The sequence below is a fragment of the Archocentrus centrarchus genome, chromosome 23, assembly GCF_007364275.1.
Source record: "Archocentrus centrarchus isolate MPI-CPG fArcCen1 chromosome 23, fArcCen1, whole genome shotgun sequence".
In the NCBI taxonomy this organism is placed as follows: Eukaryota; Metazoa; Chordata; class Actinopteri; order Cichliformes; family Cichlidae; genus Archocentrus; species Archocentrus centrarchus.
Genome location: NC_044368.1, coordinates 15,473,528 through 15,493,196, shown reverse-complemented (window position 1 = coordinate 15,493,196; position 19,669 = coordinate 15,473,528). Strand labels below are relative to the sequence as shown.

General features: G+C 39.8%; 1 protein-coding gene across 1 annotated transcript; it reads left to right on the top strand.

Moving 5' to 3' along the window:
* The first annotated feature begins 3,298 nt into the window (after positions 1 to 3,298).
* Positions 3,299 to 9,286, top strand: ifrd1 (interferon-related developmental regulator 1). Its single transcript, XM_030720400.1, has 12 exons — positions 3,299 to 3,529; positions 5,098 to 5,202; positions 5,347 to 5,428; positions 6,587 to 6,711; positions 6,960 to 7,117; positions 7,302 to 7,352; positions 7,628 to 7,806; positions 7,901 to 8,009; positions 8,164 to 8,298; positions 8,503 to 8,631; positions 8,761 to 8,856; positions 8,983 to 9,286. The coding sequence occupies exons 1-12, from the start codon at positions 3,499 to 3,501 to the stop codon at positions 9,067 to 9,069; spliced, it is 1,287 nt and encodes a 428-aa protein (XP_030576260.1). The 5' UTR covers positions 3,299 to 3,498; the 3' UTR covers positions 9,070 to 9,286.
* The last annotated feature ends 10,383 nt before the right edge of the window (positions 9,287 to 19,669 follow it).

Here is a 19,669-nt window from a genome sequence, read left to right as displayed (position 1 = left end):
ATGTTTGAAAAAGTCCTATTTGACCGAGATTTCACATCTTTATAGTGTTTTTAAAATAGTTGTTTATTCATTCAAGGGTGTAAATACCATGGAAACCCACGACATAACATGTCCCTGTGCAGTTTTTCTGCTGATGTTTAAGAGTGTTGGCAATCTTGAGAACTTAAAAAAAGGAAACTGGACTACTTTAGGTTCATGAAGAGATTTTACCTCTCATACAAGAGGCAGTTGGAGAGTCCCAAGTAACAAACCCTTTGGAGGTGGTCCTCAGGTTTGTTAAAAGTATTGATCATATGAGTCATCACGAGCCAAGGTGCGAAAAACTTTTAGACCTAGACATGGTTTGAGAGAGGAGTAAAGGAGGCCATCTGTGTCCACTATGAATGACCATCGTTGAATAGAGCTGTGGTTTACAACACCAGCTCTCAGCCACCAACAATGCACTCTTGAGGTCCCTTCCCAGGCGTTTCACCCCTCCTCATGAGGCAGCAACATTATGAACAACAGCTTATTAACTAACTAAAAAAGAAAATAAATGAGGATTATGACCAGTGTGTAAGAGTGAATATGTTTGTGAAGCAGCTCTGGAAGCCTTCCAATAGTCAAACACAAAGTGCATGAAAAATCAAGATCTCCAAGCCTATATTTTGATGTTTTTCAGGCCTGAGTTGGAAAGAACGCTGCACAGTGGGAACTGCAGCAAGGAGGCTGCATCTGTGAGATTTTCCACTTGTGTAAGAAAGAACTATTTCTGGCCTTTCAAGATAAACCCAAAGAATTCAGTAATGAAAAGAAGACCTAAGCTCGTATTGTGTAATTTGAAAGCTATTTATTCAGATATTAGGCATTATAGCAGTTTATTGGATACTCTGATACAGTGCAAAAGTCTTAAGCTACTAAAAAAAGGTGCAGCAATTTATTGAAATGTGCAAACATACATGTTAACGCAGTATATAAGACAAAAACTGAATTTGTACAATTCTAACAAGCTTGAAAGTCAATGTTTGGTATGAACACCTGTATCTTTAACGCAGTCTGAACTCTCTTTGGCAGCTTTTCTGTCATTTCTTTAAGGAATCTTCAGGAATAGTTCTCCAGGTTTCTTGAAGGACAATCAAAGCTCTTCTTTGGATGTTGGCTGCCTTTTGTTTTGTTACCTGTCAAGATGATATCACACTGCTTCAATAATGTTGAAGTCTGGGCTTTGGAGAAGCCAATCCATGACTGATAGTGTTCCATTGTGTGTGTGTGTGTGTGTGTGTTTTTTTTTCTTATATATATATCCAGGTATGCTTCTGCTGTATTGGCAGTGTGTTTGGGATCATTGTCATACAGAAAAATGAAACTGATGCCAATCAGATGTTTTCCAAATGGTGTTGCATGGTGGATCAAAATCTAATTGTACTTTCTGCATTCATAATTCCATCAATTTTGACAAGATTAACAGCACTGGCTGAAACGCAGCCCTAAACCATGACAGACCCTCCACTGTGTTTTACAGATGGCTGTAGACACTCACTGTTGTACCTCACTCCCGACGTCCTCCATACATATTGATAAACATTTGAACCAAAGTAACAAAGTGCCTAAAGATACAATTTAAAGTTGGTTTATTGCCAAGTTATGTTATTCATCCACTGAGTCAGGTGCCTTTTTATGCTTCAGTGATTCTTAGGTCAGTTTTAAGGGGTTCAACAAACAAGCAAACAAAAAAGAAATTCCTCTAAAAATGCTCAGATACAAGGGCTTAACTAAAAAATGAGCAAAAATAAATAATAAGCCAATGTTCAAAGAAATACTTTGAAAGATCTTCACAAAGCCTGGAGATCTACTGCTCAAGACCAATTACAAGAAAGCCTGGCTCCTTGGAAGCAAACTATAAAGAAATGAGGGATGGCTCAAGACTTTTGCATAATACTATAAACGTACAAGATGCAGCTTGTCTGTATCATTTTACAGTTAAAAATTATGTATTTTCTGTTGTGAATCTTGCACAACATGAAGTATTAGCACATCTGCATATATAGAGGAGAAGAAGAGGTACTGCATGTATATGTATGTGACAAAGTTCTTCTTCTTCGAAATGGGGGTTCAGAAGGTGTGAATAGTGGTAACACCAAAGAGGGCTACACTGTCATTTGACTCAGAGTAAAATACTATATATCACTAAAGGGGCCTGCTTTTTTGAGGCTAAATGTGTGAAATAAGCTAAATATTATTGCTTGCTTGTATAGTATAAAACAGAATCACAAGCTATATTTGTCAAAGAGTCAAGCAAGGTCTCGGGGATGATTCATATTTTGCTGAATAAGCATTTTAACTTTTGAGGGCAGAGAGTTGACAGAGTGCAGTCTTTCCTTAGATGTTTATTGCAACTACCACTAAAAGCAGTAGCTGTGTAAAACTAGCTGGAATTGATCGGCTCCGGCAGTGTTACTCTGGGAAAAATCCATATTTCGCGTACTTCTGAAACTAAAGAAATAATACCGAAGCAGTGCTTGGTTTGTAGCAACATCTCTTATGTCCATGTCTACTAAAAGGAGAAAAGCTAAGATACTCTCTCGCACAACTCTATCACATAGATGATAATGGTACAGATTTTTTCATTCCCTGCCAAAAGCAGGAAACAAGTGTAAACTGACTTTGGAGTTTATTTTACTTTGGATTACATTAAACTGACTACAGTCATTTATGTTAACTACTATGATTACAATTTAGTTGTTAATGAGGTAAAAAGACATATCACAATACCTTTAAGAGGAGGGGGATGTATTCATTCATTCATTCATTCATTCATTCATTCATTCATTTTCTTAACCCAATCCAGGGTTGTAATTTTGCAGTGTTTCTGTTCCAATTTTTGCTTCATTTGTGACAACATTTATGTATACTTACCATGTGTAGTCTATCTCTGTAATGAGAGAGGTGTGGTTTCCATGCAGAGGAATGTATTCACTGTTGTTTAGCTTGCACGATAGGCTACTGTGGATACCAATCACCGAGACCTGAAAGCCATCCCCACCTCCTCCTCCTATTTAACTTATATAAGTGGTCTAAGGTGGTGTCATTCTGCTTTATGTAAACGTAAATGCCGGTCTGATATAGTGTTTTCAGTTTTGGAAAATGTGTCATATTTGTGTACTTACACATGTTCCCCAAAATAACAGATCAGGACACACAGTTCCCTTATTTCCGTTCACTGCATCACGCGCAAACACACGCGACACCCTTTCCTGTTCCAGGATTGGCCCGTAAAGCCGGGAAACCTCCTCGTGACATGTCTGCCGGTATAAATACTGTGAACCGCGCTCTACTCACACAGCCCTGGTTTATGAGGGAAAATGTATCGTCGCGGCCGACAGTCTAGCTCCAAGATCGCTTTCGATTTCTTTTTATTCACTGTGCCAAGGGACTATTTTCATTTTACCAGACAATACAATAAAGGCTGTTCGTGTATTGGCTGATTTTTGATTAAAGTTTCTACATTTCTGCACGAAAATGCCAAGGAACAAGAAGAAGAATAGCAGGGGTGAGTAAACTGGCGGCCACAATGCTTCGGCCTTGCGTATGTGACGTCTATTTGCTACCGGTAGTTGTAGTTCTTTCCTTGTTTTCATTTCATTGAGTGAAGTTGAACGTGTTTACAGTAGGAACTACAAACGGTGGAGGCTGGCCTAGGTCAAAACACAAAGCTGGCTAGCTGTAGTCACACAAAGCAGCGCTGATAAGGACGACGTGTACCACCATATGGCAGTTTGTATATGGCTTTTAAAGTATAACACTCTAAATTTTTGATGATCTACTCAACAAAGCCCCTAATCGTCATACTTTACAAGCTAACAGAGGGCTAGCTTTATGCCCACTCCCTTTCAGCTCGAAACACATGTTGTTGCTCGGTAAACGTTTTGAAGGACTAAAACAAGCAAGATTTCACTTCCTAGCAGCATTTGCTGTGATTATTACCTCGACAAAGGCATAAGTAGCGTTATTGTGGAAGTGTATAACACAGACCGCTCGAAACTACAAGCTTTAGATTGACCTCGATTAATCTTTAGCCTTATATGGGGCAACTGATACTGATATCCGGTTAAGTAAGCGGATTGTAAGGTAGTTATTTTTTTCCCCCACGTATTGGACATTGTTATATTGAGGCAGAAAGCGGACATTTTGGACTGAGGTTGGAAAGAGGCGGCGCCCGGTTCTCAGAAATCAGCTGTAGTGTGGGGAAAACAGTCCACGTCAACACAGATCTTATATAGCCATGTCCGAGTTGATTCAAATATAGCCATTTTTCCTATCGGCTAACAGTTTCACAGGACGGTTTATTATGGGTTCTTGATGTATTGTCGCTTTTTGTTATAAAAGCTGCGGGTTCCTGCAGCGATAAGCTCACCTAATCATGGCTACCAGAGGTAAATTTAGGTCAGGGCAGAAAAGCCTGTTGAGTCTGGGTGGGGTTGAAGTTTGGCCAGTTTCTGCAGTAGCAGAGGTGACCTGAAGTGGAGTAAAATAAACCCTTATTAACGGTATAGATTTTATAAAGAACTAACCCAAGATTTTAGTCTCTTATCTGTGAATTTTTGCACCTCCCACATTTTAAAGATATTATAGAAACAAAACATTTGCAGTACTAACACAGTTGCTAGACCACGTTCCTTTAGTGAGTGCATGATAACTTGTCTGGTGTGGACTTTGGTTGGAAAACAATCTGCTTGCTCCTTGACCTCAATGACACAATACAGTCTGTACTCAGACTACACATGTCCCTCCTGAACTGCTCTGCCATTGCAGAAGCGTAATGTAATGTAATGGTAGGTCACTTTTGGTGACCCATGTCCTTGCAGCCTGAACATTTTGTTTACACATGCAACACACTTTGACAACATGGTACATTTTCTTTTCCCCCTTTTTTTTTTTTGTGTAAGAGGTAATGAAAAGGCCAGTGGCAAAGGACATGCAGCTGATTAGATAACTGCAGTATTTGCTAGCTTACCTGTATCAAGCTTGAATTATATAATTTACTCACACAGGCCTGATGCACTGTGTTAATGAATTATACTTGATTGCCTGTGCTCATGTGGCGTTTTTATTCTTCAGGGGGGCAGCATGGGGCTGTGCAGCCTTTCAGTGATGAGGATGCCTCCATTGAGACCCTCAGCCATTGCAGCAGCTTCAGTGATGCCACCAGTGTAGCAGATGAAGGTAGGTTTGTGTGTATGCCTCTGACTGTACTGTATGTCCGTTGGTCTCTATTTGTACTGGTGTCTGCCTTCATCCTGTTATGTTTATTCTTTAAACACATCAAACAAGTCTGTTTAAAACCTTAAAATGTTTTTTTGTTTTTAGGTGGCGAGACCAATGAGGATTCAGCCCAGGAGGATTTCCAGTATAAACTGAAAGGGTTCATAGATAGCACCGTGGATAAGAGGTAAAATTCCCAAAATGTTATCTAATCTGGGCTCAAAAATGAATGAAGTTGCAGCAATCTGATAGACTAAAGTAAGAGTTTTCATTTTTTGCACCATTTAGAATTTTTTTTTTATTTTTTTTTCCCTCCTCTCCCCACATTTATGGGGGCTTGCCTGTTTAATGTACAGTGTTGGTATTTCAAGTATAGTTTTAAAATGGTTGGGTAGCTTGAGTTGACTGCCACAGTTAGTCCTGTGCAGAAAGGTTTCACTGGGGTTTGCAGGCCGGTCAATTAAAAATAGACCATCCCAAAAAGGCCTTGTCACCATTGGCTTGCTGGTGATTATTATAGAAGGGATTCCCCAGATGTGCCAGCACTGACTAAATCAGTTATATTGATTCAGGGTTTTTTTTTTCTTTTTTTTCCCCGTAGTTGTCAAGCATCATTTTACATAATTAAATGAGGGAAATTCACATTTTTACCTTTTTTCTTTATTTTTAACTAATATATTAATTACAACCTTAAGATTACACAATTTATTAATTATATTAAAATAATAATTTCCCTTGCAGTATCTATAAAGTATCTAAACTGCTAAAAGCTGGCTGCTTGAAAAGGCCTAACCCTGCTTGATATTTGTACAGTACCAGTCAAAAGTCTGGGTGAGTGTGTCCAAACTTTGACTGGTACTGTATATTTATAAAAAGTGGCTGCATGATGTAGTCACTATCACATTTGCCTTACTTGCAAAAGATCTCTAGTTCAAGACTGGGCATTAGCTACCATGTTCCCAGTGCCAGTTCCAAGCCCAGATCAATGGGGGGGTGGGTTGTGTCAGGAAGGGTGCAGTGTTAAACTGTGTCAAATCAAACATGTAGAACCATCTGCTGGAGAGACCCTATGGGAAAATGAGGAAGCAGCTCAAAGTACAATTTATATAATGATTGCCATTTAGAAAGACACTGATCAATGTGCAGATTTTCTTAGCTTTCAATCTTAAAATGCAGACGTATCAGGTCAAATAACTGTTGAAATTAATGTGTATTGCTAGGAGGTGGCAATTTAACTGCGCCCAGCTTGTTCAGTCATATAACGAAGCCAAATTGGAAGATGGATATTGGAAAATTAATCATTTGTATTCTCAGTGAGTAATGTGTTTTCTTTTTCCCTCCCCAGTGCTAAGACGAGACAGGGAGCACTGGATGGGCTTAAAACGGCAATGGCCACACGCATCCTGTATGAGTTCATCTCAGAGAGAAGGATGACCATCACAGACAGCATCGAACGCTGCCTCAAGAAAGGTACCAAAACAGACAAGTCTATGAAATGGTGGGGTTTTCAGGGCTTTAGACTATGCATGTCTTGTGCTTGTAAATCACTTGGCTTTTTTTTTTTTTTTTTTTTTTTTTTTTTTTTTTTCTTTTTATCTCTATGGCTTTTAGATTTTCTTAATGATAGTTTGATTAACTCAACTTAGTATGTTCCCATTTCTTATGAATAGTTTCCCCTGGGTTTAAGGGAAATATTAATGCCTCTCCCCTTCTGTCAGGCAAAGGTGAGGAGCAGCGAGCAGCAGCTTCTTTAGCCTGTTTGCTGTGCATCCAGCTGGGCTCAGGAATAGAGAGCGAGGAGGTGTTCAAGACCCTGAAACCCATCTTCAAAAACATCTTGGCAGATGGATCAGCCAACATACAAGCCAGACAGGCTGTGAGTATCTGTCTTGTAGCGATCTCCTTGGATACCATTGAGAAATGCAATTATTATTAATTTATTTTTTTTTCTTTAACTTCAAATTGTGAAGCAACATCCAGCATCACCGGTTTCCGTGAGGTTTGGATTTTTCCATGATATGTCAACTGAAATGTCGTGCGTTTTCTTTTTTCTTTAATAGGTAGCAACAAGTCTGGGCCTTTGCACATTAGTTGCAGAAGATGACATTTTGGTAAGTTTCATATCACTTATCAGTGGTTTAACACGTCTTGGCTCGAGAGCAAACTTGCTTGCATGTCTGACGTCCTTTGGTCATATTGATGTTATGCCATATCAACTCAAAACATGTCAACAGCATAGACTGCTTATCTTTAAAAAAAAAAAAAAAAAAAAAAAAAAAAAAAAAAAAAAAAATGCCTCAAGTAATTACTCTTAAACTCAGAAACCTGTTATTTGTGGTGACTGATGGTGTTTAAACTGAAATTTTTACTGATGCGTCCACTTTAGGATGTGCAAGCGACCATGGAGTGTTTCGAGAACTTATTCACCCGGTCCTATGCGAAGGCGGATGGCACTTCTCCTTCGATCGGTCCCCAAGTGAGCCAGCTCCACACGAACGCCCTGCTGTCCTGGGCACTGCTGCTCACCATCTGCGCTGCCAGCCAGCTCAAGGACATCCTACAGAAGTAAGGTCCTTACTGTTTCACAGTCAAAGTACTGCTTTTATTTTATTGCAACCCAGTTCAGTACAGTAAGAATGGCTGCATGTTTGTTGTGCAGGCACCTGCCTAAACTGCAGATGTTGCTTGAGAGTGACGATGTCAACATGAGAATTGCAGCAGGGGAGACGATTGCTCTGCTTTTTGAGCTGGCCAGGGACATGGACGCTGTAAGTTTACACTTGCTGTTAAATTTTCCAGCAAAACACTGGTCCTTCTCTTAATTCAAATGCTAACCTTTTTTGTTCCTTCATGTGTCCTGTCTGTGGTGCTTCACATTTTAACTGGTCATAAATGCAGCATTTCTTTCTACATCTTTTTTAGGAGTATGAGTTTGAAGGCTGGGATGAATTGTGTGACAAACTGACCGCATTGGCCACAGACTGTAACAAGCACAGAGCCAAGACAGACAAGCGGAAGCAGCGCTCAGTGTTCAGGGACGTTCTCAAGGCTGTTGAGGTGAGTGCCGCATGTCAGTTACAGCGTGTTGCTTTTGCCAGCCTGATGGTAATTTCCTGCTTTGAAGCGACAGACTTGGCTGGAGACAAAGCTTACGAGTGAATTCCTGATGGGGACTCTGGTACCGTGAATGATGGCGTCTGACCATGAGAGATAGATAGATATACATATATACATATACATATGTATTACATTCTCTTCCAGGAGGGCGCCTTCCAATCTGAGACCATTCGCTTTGGCTCAGAGCGAATGAGCATTGACAGCTGGGTTAGAAAGAGGACATATGATGCCTTCAGAGAGTTTGTGGGCTCTGGAATGAACTACCACCTACAGGTATTTCTAATAAGATTCTGTGTACAATAGGAGTTGTTGATAAACTAGCATCTTTTGCACTACAGCTGTGTCTTGTGCATATGTTTTGTGACTGAAAATGAAGGTTTGTATTTACCTCCCTCCAACTAGGCAAATGAGTTCATCAGAGACGTGTTTGAACTGGGACCACCGATGCTGGTTGATTCAGCCACTATGAAGGCCATGAAAATCTCTCGCTTTGAAAGGGTAGGTGTGCAAGGAGGGAGCATTCAAACCCTTCTCAGGTTCTTCTAAGCTTACGGCTTTCTAAGTTGTAGCTTTTGTGGTATATTAATACATGAAAATATTCTTTTGCCCATTTTTCTGTTCCAGCATCTTCACAACTCTGCTGCATTCAAAGCTCGGACCAAGGCCAGAAGCAAGTTCAGAGACAAGAGGGTGGATGTGGGAGAGTTTTAAATTTCTTTTTTTTTAATTTTCTTTTCCTTTTTTTTTTTTTTTTTTTTTTCCCTCTTTTTCTCTAATGGGCTATTTATCAAGCTTTCCTGCTTATAGATGAAATGGCACAATTTTGTGTTAATGCAGTCGTCCCCAAGATCTCTTTGTGTATCAAACGCTCACCTTCTGTAGGATTAAGTGTTTTTAATCACAGCAGTGTTGCTTTTATTGGCTAAAACCTTTTTTTTTTTTTTTTTTTTTTTTTTTTTTTTTTTTTCCTATGGCAATCTACATTTGGTGAGTATCTGATAATTAAACAGATTCTAGGCGGACTATAACTTGAATACTGTTCACAGAAATGTGGTGTTGTACATTTGTTAGGTCTAATGGAAATTTCTTTTATTATTTTATTTTATTTTTTTACACTCATAAGTATTGACATTTTGTTGGATCTATCGTGTACCATTTAGTAGTAACATCAACACGTGTTGTAGCCGTCCCTAACACTTTTGAGTTTGTAATAAGTTTCGCTAATTCACATTTGGCATATTATTTATGTGGAAGCTGAAATATTGTGTTTAGTGTTGTGTATGTAATGTAAAAGTTGAGAATGGTGCAATAAATGCTGAAAAGCTGAAGGGTTTTTTTTTATTTTTTTAAATCAATTTAATTATTGATCTGATACAGTATCTTGGGGAAATGTCAGCAGAGCTGGCAAATGTGAAAGCCCAAAGATCCTTGAGGAGCAGTTTGGAGAGCTAGAAATCTTGGCCCCCTCTTTAAAATCTTGGCAGATATATGAAGGTCGTTCTGAGTGAAGGGGCAATACAGACTTTACTCTGAGCTACTTCCACATATCAAAGTGAAGGATCTTCCGGCCAAGGTAACAGTGGTGTTATGGGGAGTGATTAAGCTGGTGAAACTTGGAACACAAGATATAATGGAGGTCTAACATACACAAAGCACACAACTCCATCTATTAACATGGAGCTTATTCTGTATCTGTAGAGCACAACTAGCAAAAACGACCAGATCGCGATGAGGAAGGGTCCTCTTTCTCACAGACTTCATAATTTTTGGGACTTGGTCATGTTTTCTTTGGGGCATATGATCCATAATGGAAGCATAAGTAGCATATGAGACGTAGCTACTGTGACATCACATTTGGTTGGTGGGGTCCAATTTTGGAGACTTGCCCCATTTGAAGTACAGTCTATGGATGTAAACTTTTTTTTTTTTTTTTTTTTTTCTCATGTTTTAGTTTTAATCTTTAAGCTGCCCACTTTAGTTTTCTTCCTAAAAATGTCATCCGTTTATTAAATTGACTGTATTTATGCATATTTAAACTAAGAAAACTTTCAGTCACACATGCTGACACACAGTAATCGGCATCAGTAATACCATGCCCCTTTAAGTACAAAAGAGAAGCAGAGACTGAGGAAATGTATCTATGATAGGGGTAACTGAGGCAACTGGCATGCTATAAAATCATCCATGCTGCCACATACCATATTTTCTTTAGAGGGGGTGACAACTCTCATAATACAAGTTATGGGCTACTCCTTCACACTCCATGCTAAAAATTAAACTGCCCATCTTTATGTGCCTATGGCACGGAGGTGTCTTTGTAAACATGGATGTCTTGTGAACTGAGGAAGGAAAGCTTCACCTGTTTTCTCACAGTAGCTCAATTAGGGAGCGGTAGCTGCTCATGTTACACAAATTTCTTCAAAATGTGGCTCCCTCTGGGATTATTCTGTTCAAGAGGAAAATTAAACAAAATTGCAGTTGCAGGTAATTAACTCACGAGCCCTTTACCTCTTAAATATGTTAGTTGAATGCTTTGGGACTGTAAGAAGTATTTGAGTAGAAGCCTGGATTCTCCTCCAAAACTCTAATGATAATATAATGATTAAATAATTAAAATACCTTTTATTTTGATTTTAACAAAAACTAAACCAAAATGCAGAGGCAGTGTGTGGAAAAACTAAACTGCGTGATTCAGTAGCTTGTCGAATCACCTTTAGCGGCAGTAACTTTAAGTTACCAGTGTCTTACATTATTCTGGAGAAATTTAGTCCCACTCCTTTCTTTATGACATTGCTCCGGTTCAGTGAGGTTCACGGGCATTCAGATCTTTTAAGATCAGTCAGGTTGAGGTCTGGACTTTGACCGGGCCATTGCAGCACCTTCATTCTTCTCTATTTCAGCCGTTCTGTCGTAGATTTGCTGCTGTGCTTGGGATCATTGCCCTGTTGCATGACATAATTTGGAGCAGGCTTTAGCTGTTGAACAGATGGCCTCACATTTGGCTCTAGAATACTTTGGGTATACAGAGGAGTTCATGGTCGACTAACTGGAAGCAGTAAGAGTGGACTATTTTCATACACAGCTTCTGCATGTTGCCTTAGTTTTTGTTAATTTAGATTAATGCTTTAAATTAAAACCCCCAACTAAGTGCCAACCACGTTAGAGCCAATTATCTAATTCTAGCTAAACTATTTTGATCAGCAAGGTGCACCTGGTGTTCATTAGGATATTAACTGGGGCTTTTCTTTTGGTAAAAAATAGGCATAAAATAAAGCCTTAATAATAAAGAAAAACAGTACTCGAGTGTGTAATTTAGTCCAAATGAAACCTGAATAAAGTGTGAAATAAAGTGTGTGTCTGACTGAGGTAAAGAAGACACTGAATGCTCCCAGAGTAGCGACTTGTCAATCACGAGGTAGCCAGGCCCCAAAGCATCCCCTAATTTATTGCCTATTTTACTCCAAATGAGACCATAATTTACAAAATGAACATTATGATGCAGTATTATAAGCAAGACTCATTTTTGCACCCTGACCAGCCCTCTGCTGGCTATTGGAAAGAATGCAGGTTAAAGGTGTCTCTGCCATGGCTTCAGTTTTAAGATCTGTGGCTATGACCATATTTCTCTATTTACTCCACCAGTTCGCACAGTACTAATCAAATTTATAATGCACCTTTTCCATGAAACCTTTAATTGTAGCAGTTTTACATTTGATTATTCAGTGTTAAGAATGAGCACATAATTATCAAAAACCATATTAGTTTCAGGGGTGATTATTTTGGATCAAAAACAAGTTTCTCCCAGCCTCTTCGCAGATAAGCACAATCATTTGATTAGATCGTTTTAATCTTGGTAGCTGCAGTCATTCAGGTGGAAAGCAAATGCTAATGGACCATTGTTGTTATATACAGATTTCATCACAGCTGAGTTGTATACAAAGAGAAAAAGAACCCATCAATATGTAATTAGGAGGGATAAATGAGGATCAAACGAGTAAGAGACGTGATAAGGTATCTTCAGTTCAATCAATAATTGGTTTCATTTATGTGTCATTATGCACTCACCCCAATTTAAAAGACTGCTCCACATACTCGATTAAGCACCTCTGACTGTGTTGTTTTGTTGTGCGCGAGATGAGAAAACTCTGTGGAAAGTGCAGTGTGATTGAGGAGGTGTGGAACAAAACAGAATATGTTACTGTGAGTGGGATTTGACCGCTGGGTGTTTGGAAGAGCAAAAACAATGAGCTCAGAGGCAGTACTGTATGTAAGTTGTTGCCGCGGCCAGTTTGATATGGAAATGCGTATTCCATTTCAGCCAACTGACCTTTCAATGCAACTGACTTCACTGCCTTGATACAGCAGAAGTTAATGCACTGTAATGTTGCATTGTGTTTGATCTATTGCAATACACAATCACTGCGTGCCAGTCGTTGCCATGGCTAGTTAAGCACGCCTTCTTGAGCTTGGTTTTCCATTCATCGTGCCGCACATGGGCGGCACAAAGGGCCTAAAGCCAAACCGCTGAGCGCGAGTAGCAGTCTCACTCACACAAGCAGATATGGGCCCGTTTACACATACAAACACCCTCCCTCCACGTGGATGCTTTTCAATAGTTAACCAGGTTAATGTATTCATTCCACTTGTGCATTCCTGGCGTATTAGCAGCTGTTACTGTGTCACCTCTTATAGATCAACCTGTTTCTTAGCAAATATTTATTGTTGACAACAGTGCACCACCCACATATACTGTATTTACTTCTCTCCCTCCTCCATTTCTTCTTTCCAGCGTCTCCTTTCCCCTGGCTACGCTCCCTAAAGCAATGCATACACACTCGCTTTCACAATGAAAAATGAATAGAGAGATTAGCAGCACTTTGTCACTGAATTCAATTCAATTCAATTCAATTTTATTTATATAGCCCCAAATCACAACAAACTGTCGCCTCAAGGCGCTTTGTATTGTGGGTAAAGACCCTACAATAATACAGAGAAAACCCAACAGTCAAAACGACCCCCTATGAGCAAGCACTTGGCGACAGTGGAAAGGAAAAACTCCCTTTTAACAGGAAGAAACCTCCAGCAGAACCAGGCTCAGGGAGGGGCAGTCATCTGCCGCGACCGGTTGGGCTGAGGGGAGAGAAAGACATGCTGTGGAAGAGAGCCAGAGATTAATATCAATTAATGATTAAATGCAGAGTGGAGTATAAACAAAGTAAATAAGGTGAATAAGAAGAAGAAGAAGAAGAAACAGTGCATTATGTGAACCCCCCAGCAGACTAGGCCTATAGCAGCATAACTAAGGGATGGTTCAGGGTCACCTGATCCAGCCCTAACTATAAGCTTTATCATAAAGGAAAGTTTTAAGCCTAATCTTAAAAATAGAGAGGGTGTCTGTCTCCCGAATCCAAGCTGGAAGCTGGTTCCACAGAAGAGGCGCCTGAAAGCTGAAGGCTCTGCCTCCCATTCTACTCGTAAGTATCCTAGGAACCACAAGTAAGCCAGCAGTCTGAGAGCGAAGTGCTCTATTGGGGTGATATGGTACTATGAGGTCTTTGAGATAAGATGGTGCCTGATTATTCAAGACCTTGTATGTGAGTAGAAGAATTTTAAATTCTATTCTAGATTTAACAGGGAGCCAATGAAGAGAAGCCAATATGGGAGAAATATGCTCTCTCTTTCTAGTCCCTGTCAGTACTCTAGCTGCAGCATTTTGGATCAGCTGAAGGCTTTTCAGGGAGCTTTTAGGACAGCCTGATAATAATGAATTACAATAGTCCACCCTAGAAGTAATAAATGCATGAATTAGCTTTTCAGCATCACTCTGAGAAAGGATGTTTCTAATTTTAGAAATATTGTGCAAATGCAAAAAAGTGGTCCTACATATTTGTTTAATATGTGCATTGAAGGACATATCCTGGTCAAAAATGACTCCAAGATTTCTCACAGTGTTACTGGAGGCCAAAGTAATGCCATCCAGACTAAGTATCTGGTTAGACACCATGTTTCTAAGATTTGTGGGGCCGAGAAGTTTTATCTGAATTTAGAAGAAGGAAATTAGAGGTCATCCAGGCCTTAATATCTTTAAGACATTCCTGCAGTTTAACTAATTGATGTGTGTCATCTGACTTCATTGATAGGTAAAGCTGAGTATCATCTGCATAACAATGAAAATTGATGCAGTGCTTTCTAATAATACTGCCTAAGGGTAGCATGTATAATGTAAATAAAATTGGTCCTAGCACAGAACCCTGTGGAACTCCATAATTAACCTTGGTGTGTGAAGAAGACTCCTCATTTACATGAACAATTTGGAGTCTATGAGATAAATATGATTCAAACCACTGCAGTGCAGTACCTTTAATACCTATAGCAAGCTCTAATCTCTGTAATAAAATGTTATGGTCAACAGTATCAAAAGCTGCACTGAGGTCCAACAGGACAAGAACAGAGATGAGTCCACTGTCAGAGGCTGTAAGAAGATCATTTGTAACCTTCACTAATGCTGTTTCTGTACTGTGATGAATTCTGAAACCTGACTAAAACTCTTCAAATAAACCGTTCCTCTGCAGATGATCAGTTAGCTGTTTTAATACTACTCTTTCAAGAATGGATGACTGAATGGATGTTGTGTGTTCTTCATCCCGAGGTACTAAAGGGCTTGTTGTTGTGACTGATAAAATGGCTGCAGCCTCTGATGACTGCAGCTATCCTGCATACATATCATCAGGAGGTTGATTTATTGCACGCTCCTGTCACCTTCTGGTGACAGGAGCGTGCCACATAGCGACTGTGGCGCAACAAAAATTCCTCAAGATGATTTGTGCTCTAAAACTGAGACAGTGAAAACTCATTGGCTGCATGACTTAACTCTTCAGGAAAACTCATTCAGCATCTCTCGCTCTCGTGCCCGCCTGCACGGTCTCCAGGGTGAACATCATACTGCATTAGATCAGCTGTGGAATAATTAGGTAGCTGTGGAGGTGGAGATGGCACACTTACATGCATACTCTGAGAGCAATCTCTGCCACAGCTGGAACCCTGGAGACAACCAGTGTAAGTTTTTATACTCACTATCCAAATGTATTTTATTTCACCTGGCCTTTGTTGGTACAGCATATTATTTAAGACAAAATCATCATGAGAAGCAATCATTGTTCTAATTTACAATTCTGCACAAAAGTTAAGTGAGGGAAATATAAATAGAGAGCAATAATGTATGGGTAGACACCCAGGAAACAAGGATATTAGTGTTTTTTTTGAAGTGCACCATTAGGCATCAATCTTTGGGCATGTAGTGAGTATATATATATACATTGTTTCTTACTTTCTCTGCTTATATTACCATCTCTGTTAAATGCAAACCAACTTGAGTTGCTCTGCAGAGTCACACTCATGGCCTATAGGGCCTGGCTTCTTTCACCTACATCATCATGGTGAGAACATGCAACAGAGGAACACGCAAGATTTTACTCTTCTTATGCATTAGTGCTAGTTTGCCTGCTGCCCACACCTCCAGCTGACATCAACAGGCTAGTTTTCATCATATCAGATTCTGTGGAAACTGTGGAAACAAATATTGATCCTCATGAAAGGAAATGAAGGTATGAAGGAGGTCCTGCTGGTGTCAAAGGCTGAAATTGAGACGATTATACATGCTGTTATCTCTTCTTGTTTGGATTATTGTACTGGTCTTTTTACTTATTTTAACAGATCAGCTTTGGATCACTGTGCAGAATGCTGAGGCGAGACTTTTACCTGGCACCAACAGGAGATCACACATCAGTCTAGTTTTGGCTTCTCTTCTCTGGTTGCCAGTAAATTTTAGAATTAATTAGTTTTAACTTTTGGTCAAACTCCCCAGTATCTCTGATTTGCTGAAACATCATTCTTCTTCCTTCATGCAGTCAAGCTTTTAATCCACTTTGTTTTATGTATTCTATTATGTTTTACATTATTATGATATCTTATACTTTTATTTCTTGTGTTTTATTGTGAAGCACTTTGGGATTTGTATCTGTGAAAAGTACTATGTAAATGCATTTTAATAACTTGTGTGGTGGATCAAAATCTGATGGTACTTTTCTGCATTCATAATTCCATTCATTTTGACAAAGATCTCAAACACCACTGGCTGAAATGCAGCCCCAAACCATGTCAGAGACTCCACTGTGTTTTACAGATGACTGTAGACACTCACTCTCTTCAGCCACTGTTCCTCCTGACTTTCTCCTTGCAATGATTTGAACCAAAAATGTCAAATTTGGATTTATTACTCGATAACACCTGTTGCCACTGATTTTCAGTCCAGTTCTTGTGTAATGTGGCACACCTCAGCCTTTCCTCCCTGTTTCCCTTCCTTAAGAATGGCTTCTTGACAGCCACCCTTCCACTGAAACCATTTCTGATGAGGTTTCAGTGAACAGTAGATGGATCAGCTGAATGGCCAGATGGATCTCTCAGGCCCTTCATTTTTCTTATGGACATCACTTTCAGATACTAATCATCTGCTGTAGGTAGTTCTTTTTTTTTTTTTTTTGATCCTGCCACATATTCTTTTATCCTCTACCTGTCCAGCTTTCTCAATTTTGTTGTAAGGGCATGTTCCCCTGAAAATGATCAGGTACAAAGACTGGACTGAAAAATGATTTGAAAAAGCAACCAATGTCCAAAGAAAAACTTTGAAAGACCTTCAGAAAGCCTGGAGAATAATTATTCAATACCTCCTTTAAAAATAACAAGAAAGGAAGCCCGGCTGCTTGGAAGCAAAATTTAAAGAAATGAGGGGTGGCTCAAGACTTTTGCACAGCAATATGTTTTTTGTTGTTTCAACTAATTGCTAAGAAATTTTTGTAAGCTCAGCTGCATTCCAGTCCATTACAAAGTTAATATAACACACTTCAGGGGCGAGGAAGTTTCAAAGCACAAACAACATTATTTCCAGTTGATAAGATGAAAACAGGCAAGATTTACAAATTGTGTTTATTCCACTGTGAGCAATTTGCTAAGTATAATTACTATTTGATAGCATGATATCGAAAATGTCCCATGAGTCTCTGTTATGCTTAATTTAGAATCTCCCTAAAAGCAGAGCCTGTGCTACAATAGGTAAATATGCTGTTTAAAAAATCATTTTGTCAAAGAAACACTTAAGGGGTTAATGATGTCTTAACTGCTGCAGCACTGAAATGGTTTTCAGTTGAAGCCAGTGAAGTTTATTTATATTGAACCTCTCTAATAGCACTAATGAAATTATTCTATGGGTTAATTTTGCTCGCATTGCGCTTGACATCCTTAAAATGTCCCTGCTGTTAGAATAATGATGTCAAGATGTGTAATTTTAAACTTGGCCAGGTGGTGGCAGTTGTTCACCATCAAGCTGTGTGCCATATCAGCACTTGAGTTGACAGTAATCACCTCTGCACTTGCAACTGAGCATAACTGATGATACTGAATATGAATTGTGAAGAGTAAACATTGAAAGATTTCACTCAGGAATACGCATTATTAAATGAGTTCATTTTTCATTTACACCCACCTGTTCATAATACTGCATTGTTGCTCATTTACCGCAAAAAAAAAAAAAAAAGAAAATCACCCCCCAACCCCCAACCTTTCCCCCCTAAGCTGAGTCATTCTGACAGCATTTTTGTTTTCACTCTGGAATCATCTGAATGGCGCTCCAGACTCTAGGTTCACTGGTCGCATTAACAATAAAATATCCAGTGACTGAATTTTTTACATCTCATTCATCATTCAGCAAAATGGAGCAAGCTCTATATCATACTGTGCAGCGCTGACACCATATGGAATGTGGTTGTAGACTTGAAAAAGAGTCAAGCGATACACATTTGTCGTGCTGGGCACAGATGCATTGTAGCCCCCACACTGTGTGACTCATAGCTACTGTACACTCACACACAAACATGCGTATGCACAAGTGCACGTGCGCAGACAAACGCTGTTACACTTTCCTCCTCCTCCTCCTCCCTCTTGCAGTCCTCTCTCGCTCTCTCCTGCTCTCTCTTGCTCTCTCTTGCTTACTATCTCCCTCTCCCTTTCTTTTGGTGGGCCAGTGATGAGCGCAGACCCCCGTCGGGGCTGACAACTGTTTGCCGGATGATGCCACAGAGAGGAGGCAAGAGGCCATAGTGAAGGGGACGACACCTGTCTCTGTGTGCTGCAGCATCAGTCCCACGCATACAGACACAGAAATGCAGCACTCAGAAACCACTTTATGAAAGAGAAATGAGGAAAAATAACATATTTGGAGGCCTCTTTTTCTTACACATAGCACACAAAATGCTGTTGCATGTTCACGTGATACAATTATTCCCCACATTTTGATTATTTCCTGTGCACCCTTTGAGGTATTTTTGGTTAAAGATGGTAAATGGACTAGTATCGCTTCTCTCACTACAAGCATCATTCACCCACTCGCAAGTTCTTATTTTCCATGCCTAAGCACTTGTAACCTAATGTTCACACACTCACATTGATGCATCGGGCCAACTCACGGTTCAGTATCTTGCCCGAGGATATTTCGACATGCATTGGAGGAACCACCGACCTTCTAGTACAACCCCCTCTACATCCTGATCCACAGCCACCCTAGAGAAGTGGTTGAGCTCCCCATTTTATGACATATAAGGGTAATACATCTCTTTTCATAGTGAGGTGGGCACTGAGTGGCAGACTTAATTTTATGAGCTGGACAAATAGTATTTTACTAATGCATGGGTCAAATCATATTCTACTCCATGGATCGTGAGAACTTGGCTTGACAGAAAAAAGTCAGGTCGAAATGTGGCAAAACAAAACTCAGAAACACTGCCGGCAGTTTTCTGTGTCACTTTCTCTGAAACGCACACGTGCGCATTGAAGGATACAGGACTTCTTTGGTCTTAAACTATAAAGTAGTCTACATCCATGACACAGCTCTCTGCTATCATGCTAAAAAAACAGTGGACTATAGCAGTTAATTCCATAGCGTGCTGCGTAAGGTCTGAAGAGCTATGGCACTGTCCATGGTGCTGAAGCAGCACTGCCGCTGCCTGTAGCCCATTCCTACAATATTCAGTCAAAATGTAAATGTATGTTATGCACTCAATTTAGCAAACCATGGCCTCCAAATATTTTCCCTCTGTGGCCACTGTCAAGCTCTGTCAGAATCCAACTGTTCAATTTATTCCTCAAGGTTACCAAACCAGTAGGTTAATGCACACACGAACCTGAAGCAGGCAGCATACTGTTTGGCAGGAAGAAAGAGATAGTAGGGTTCCTGTCCCTGACTTCTCCAATCAGCTGTCTG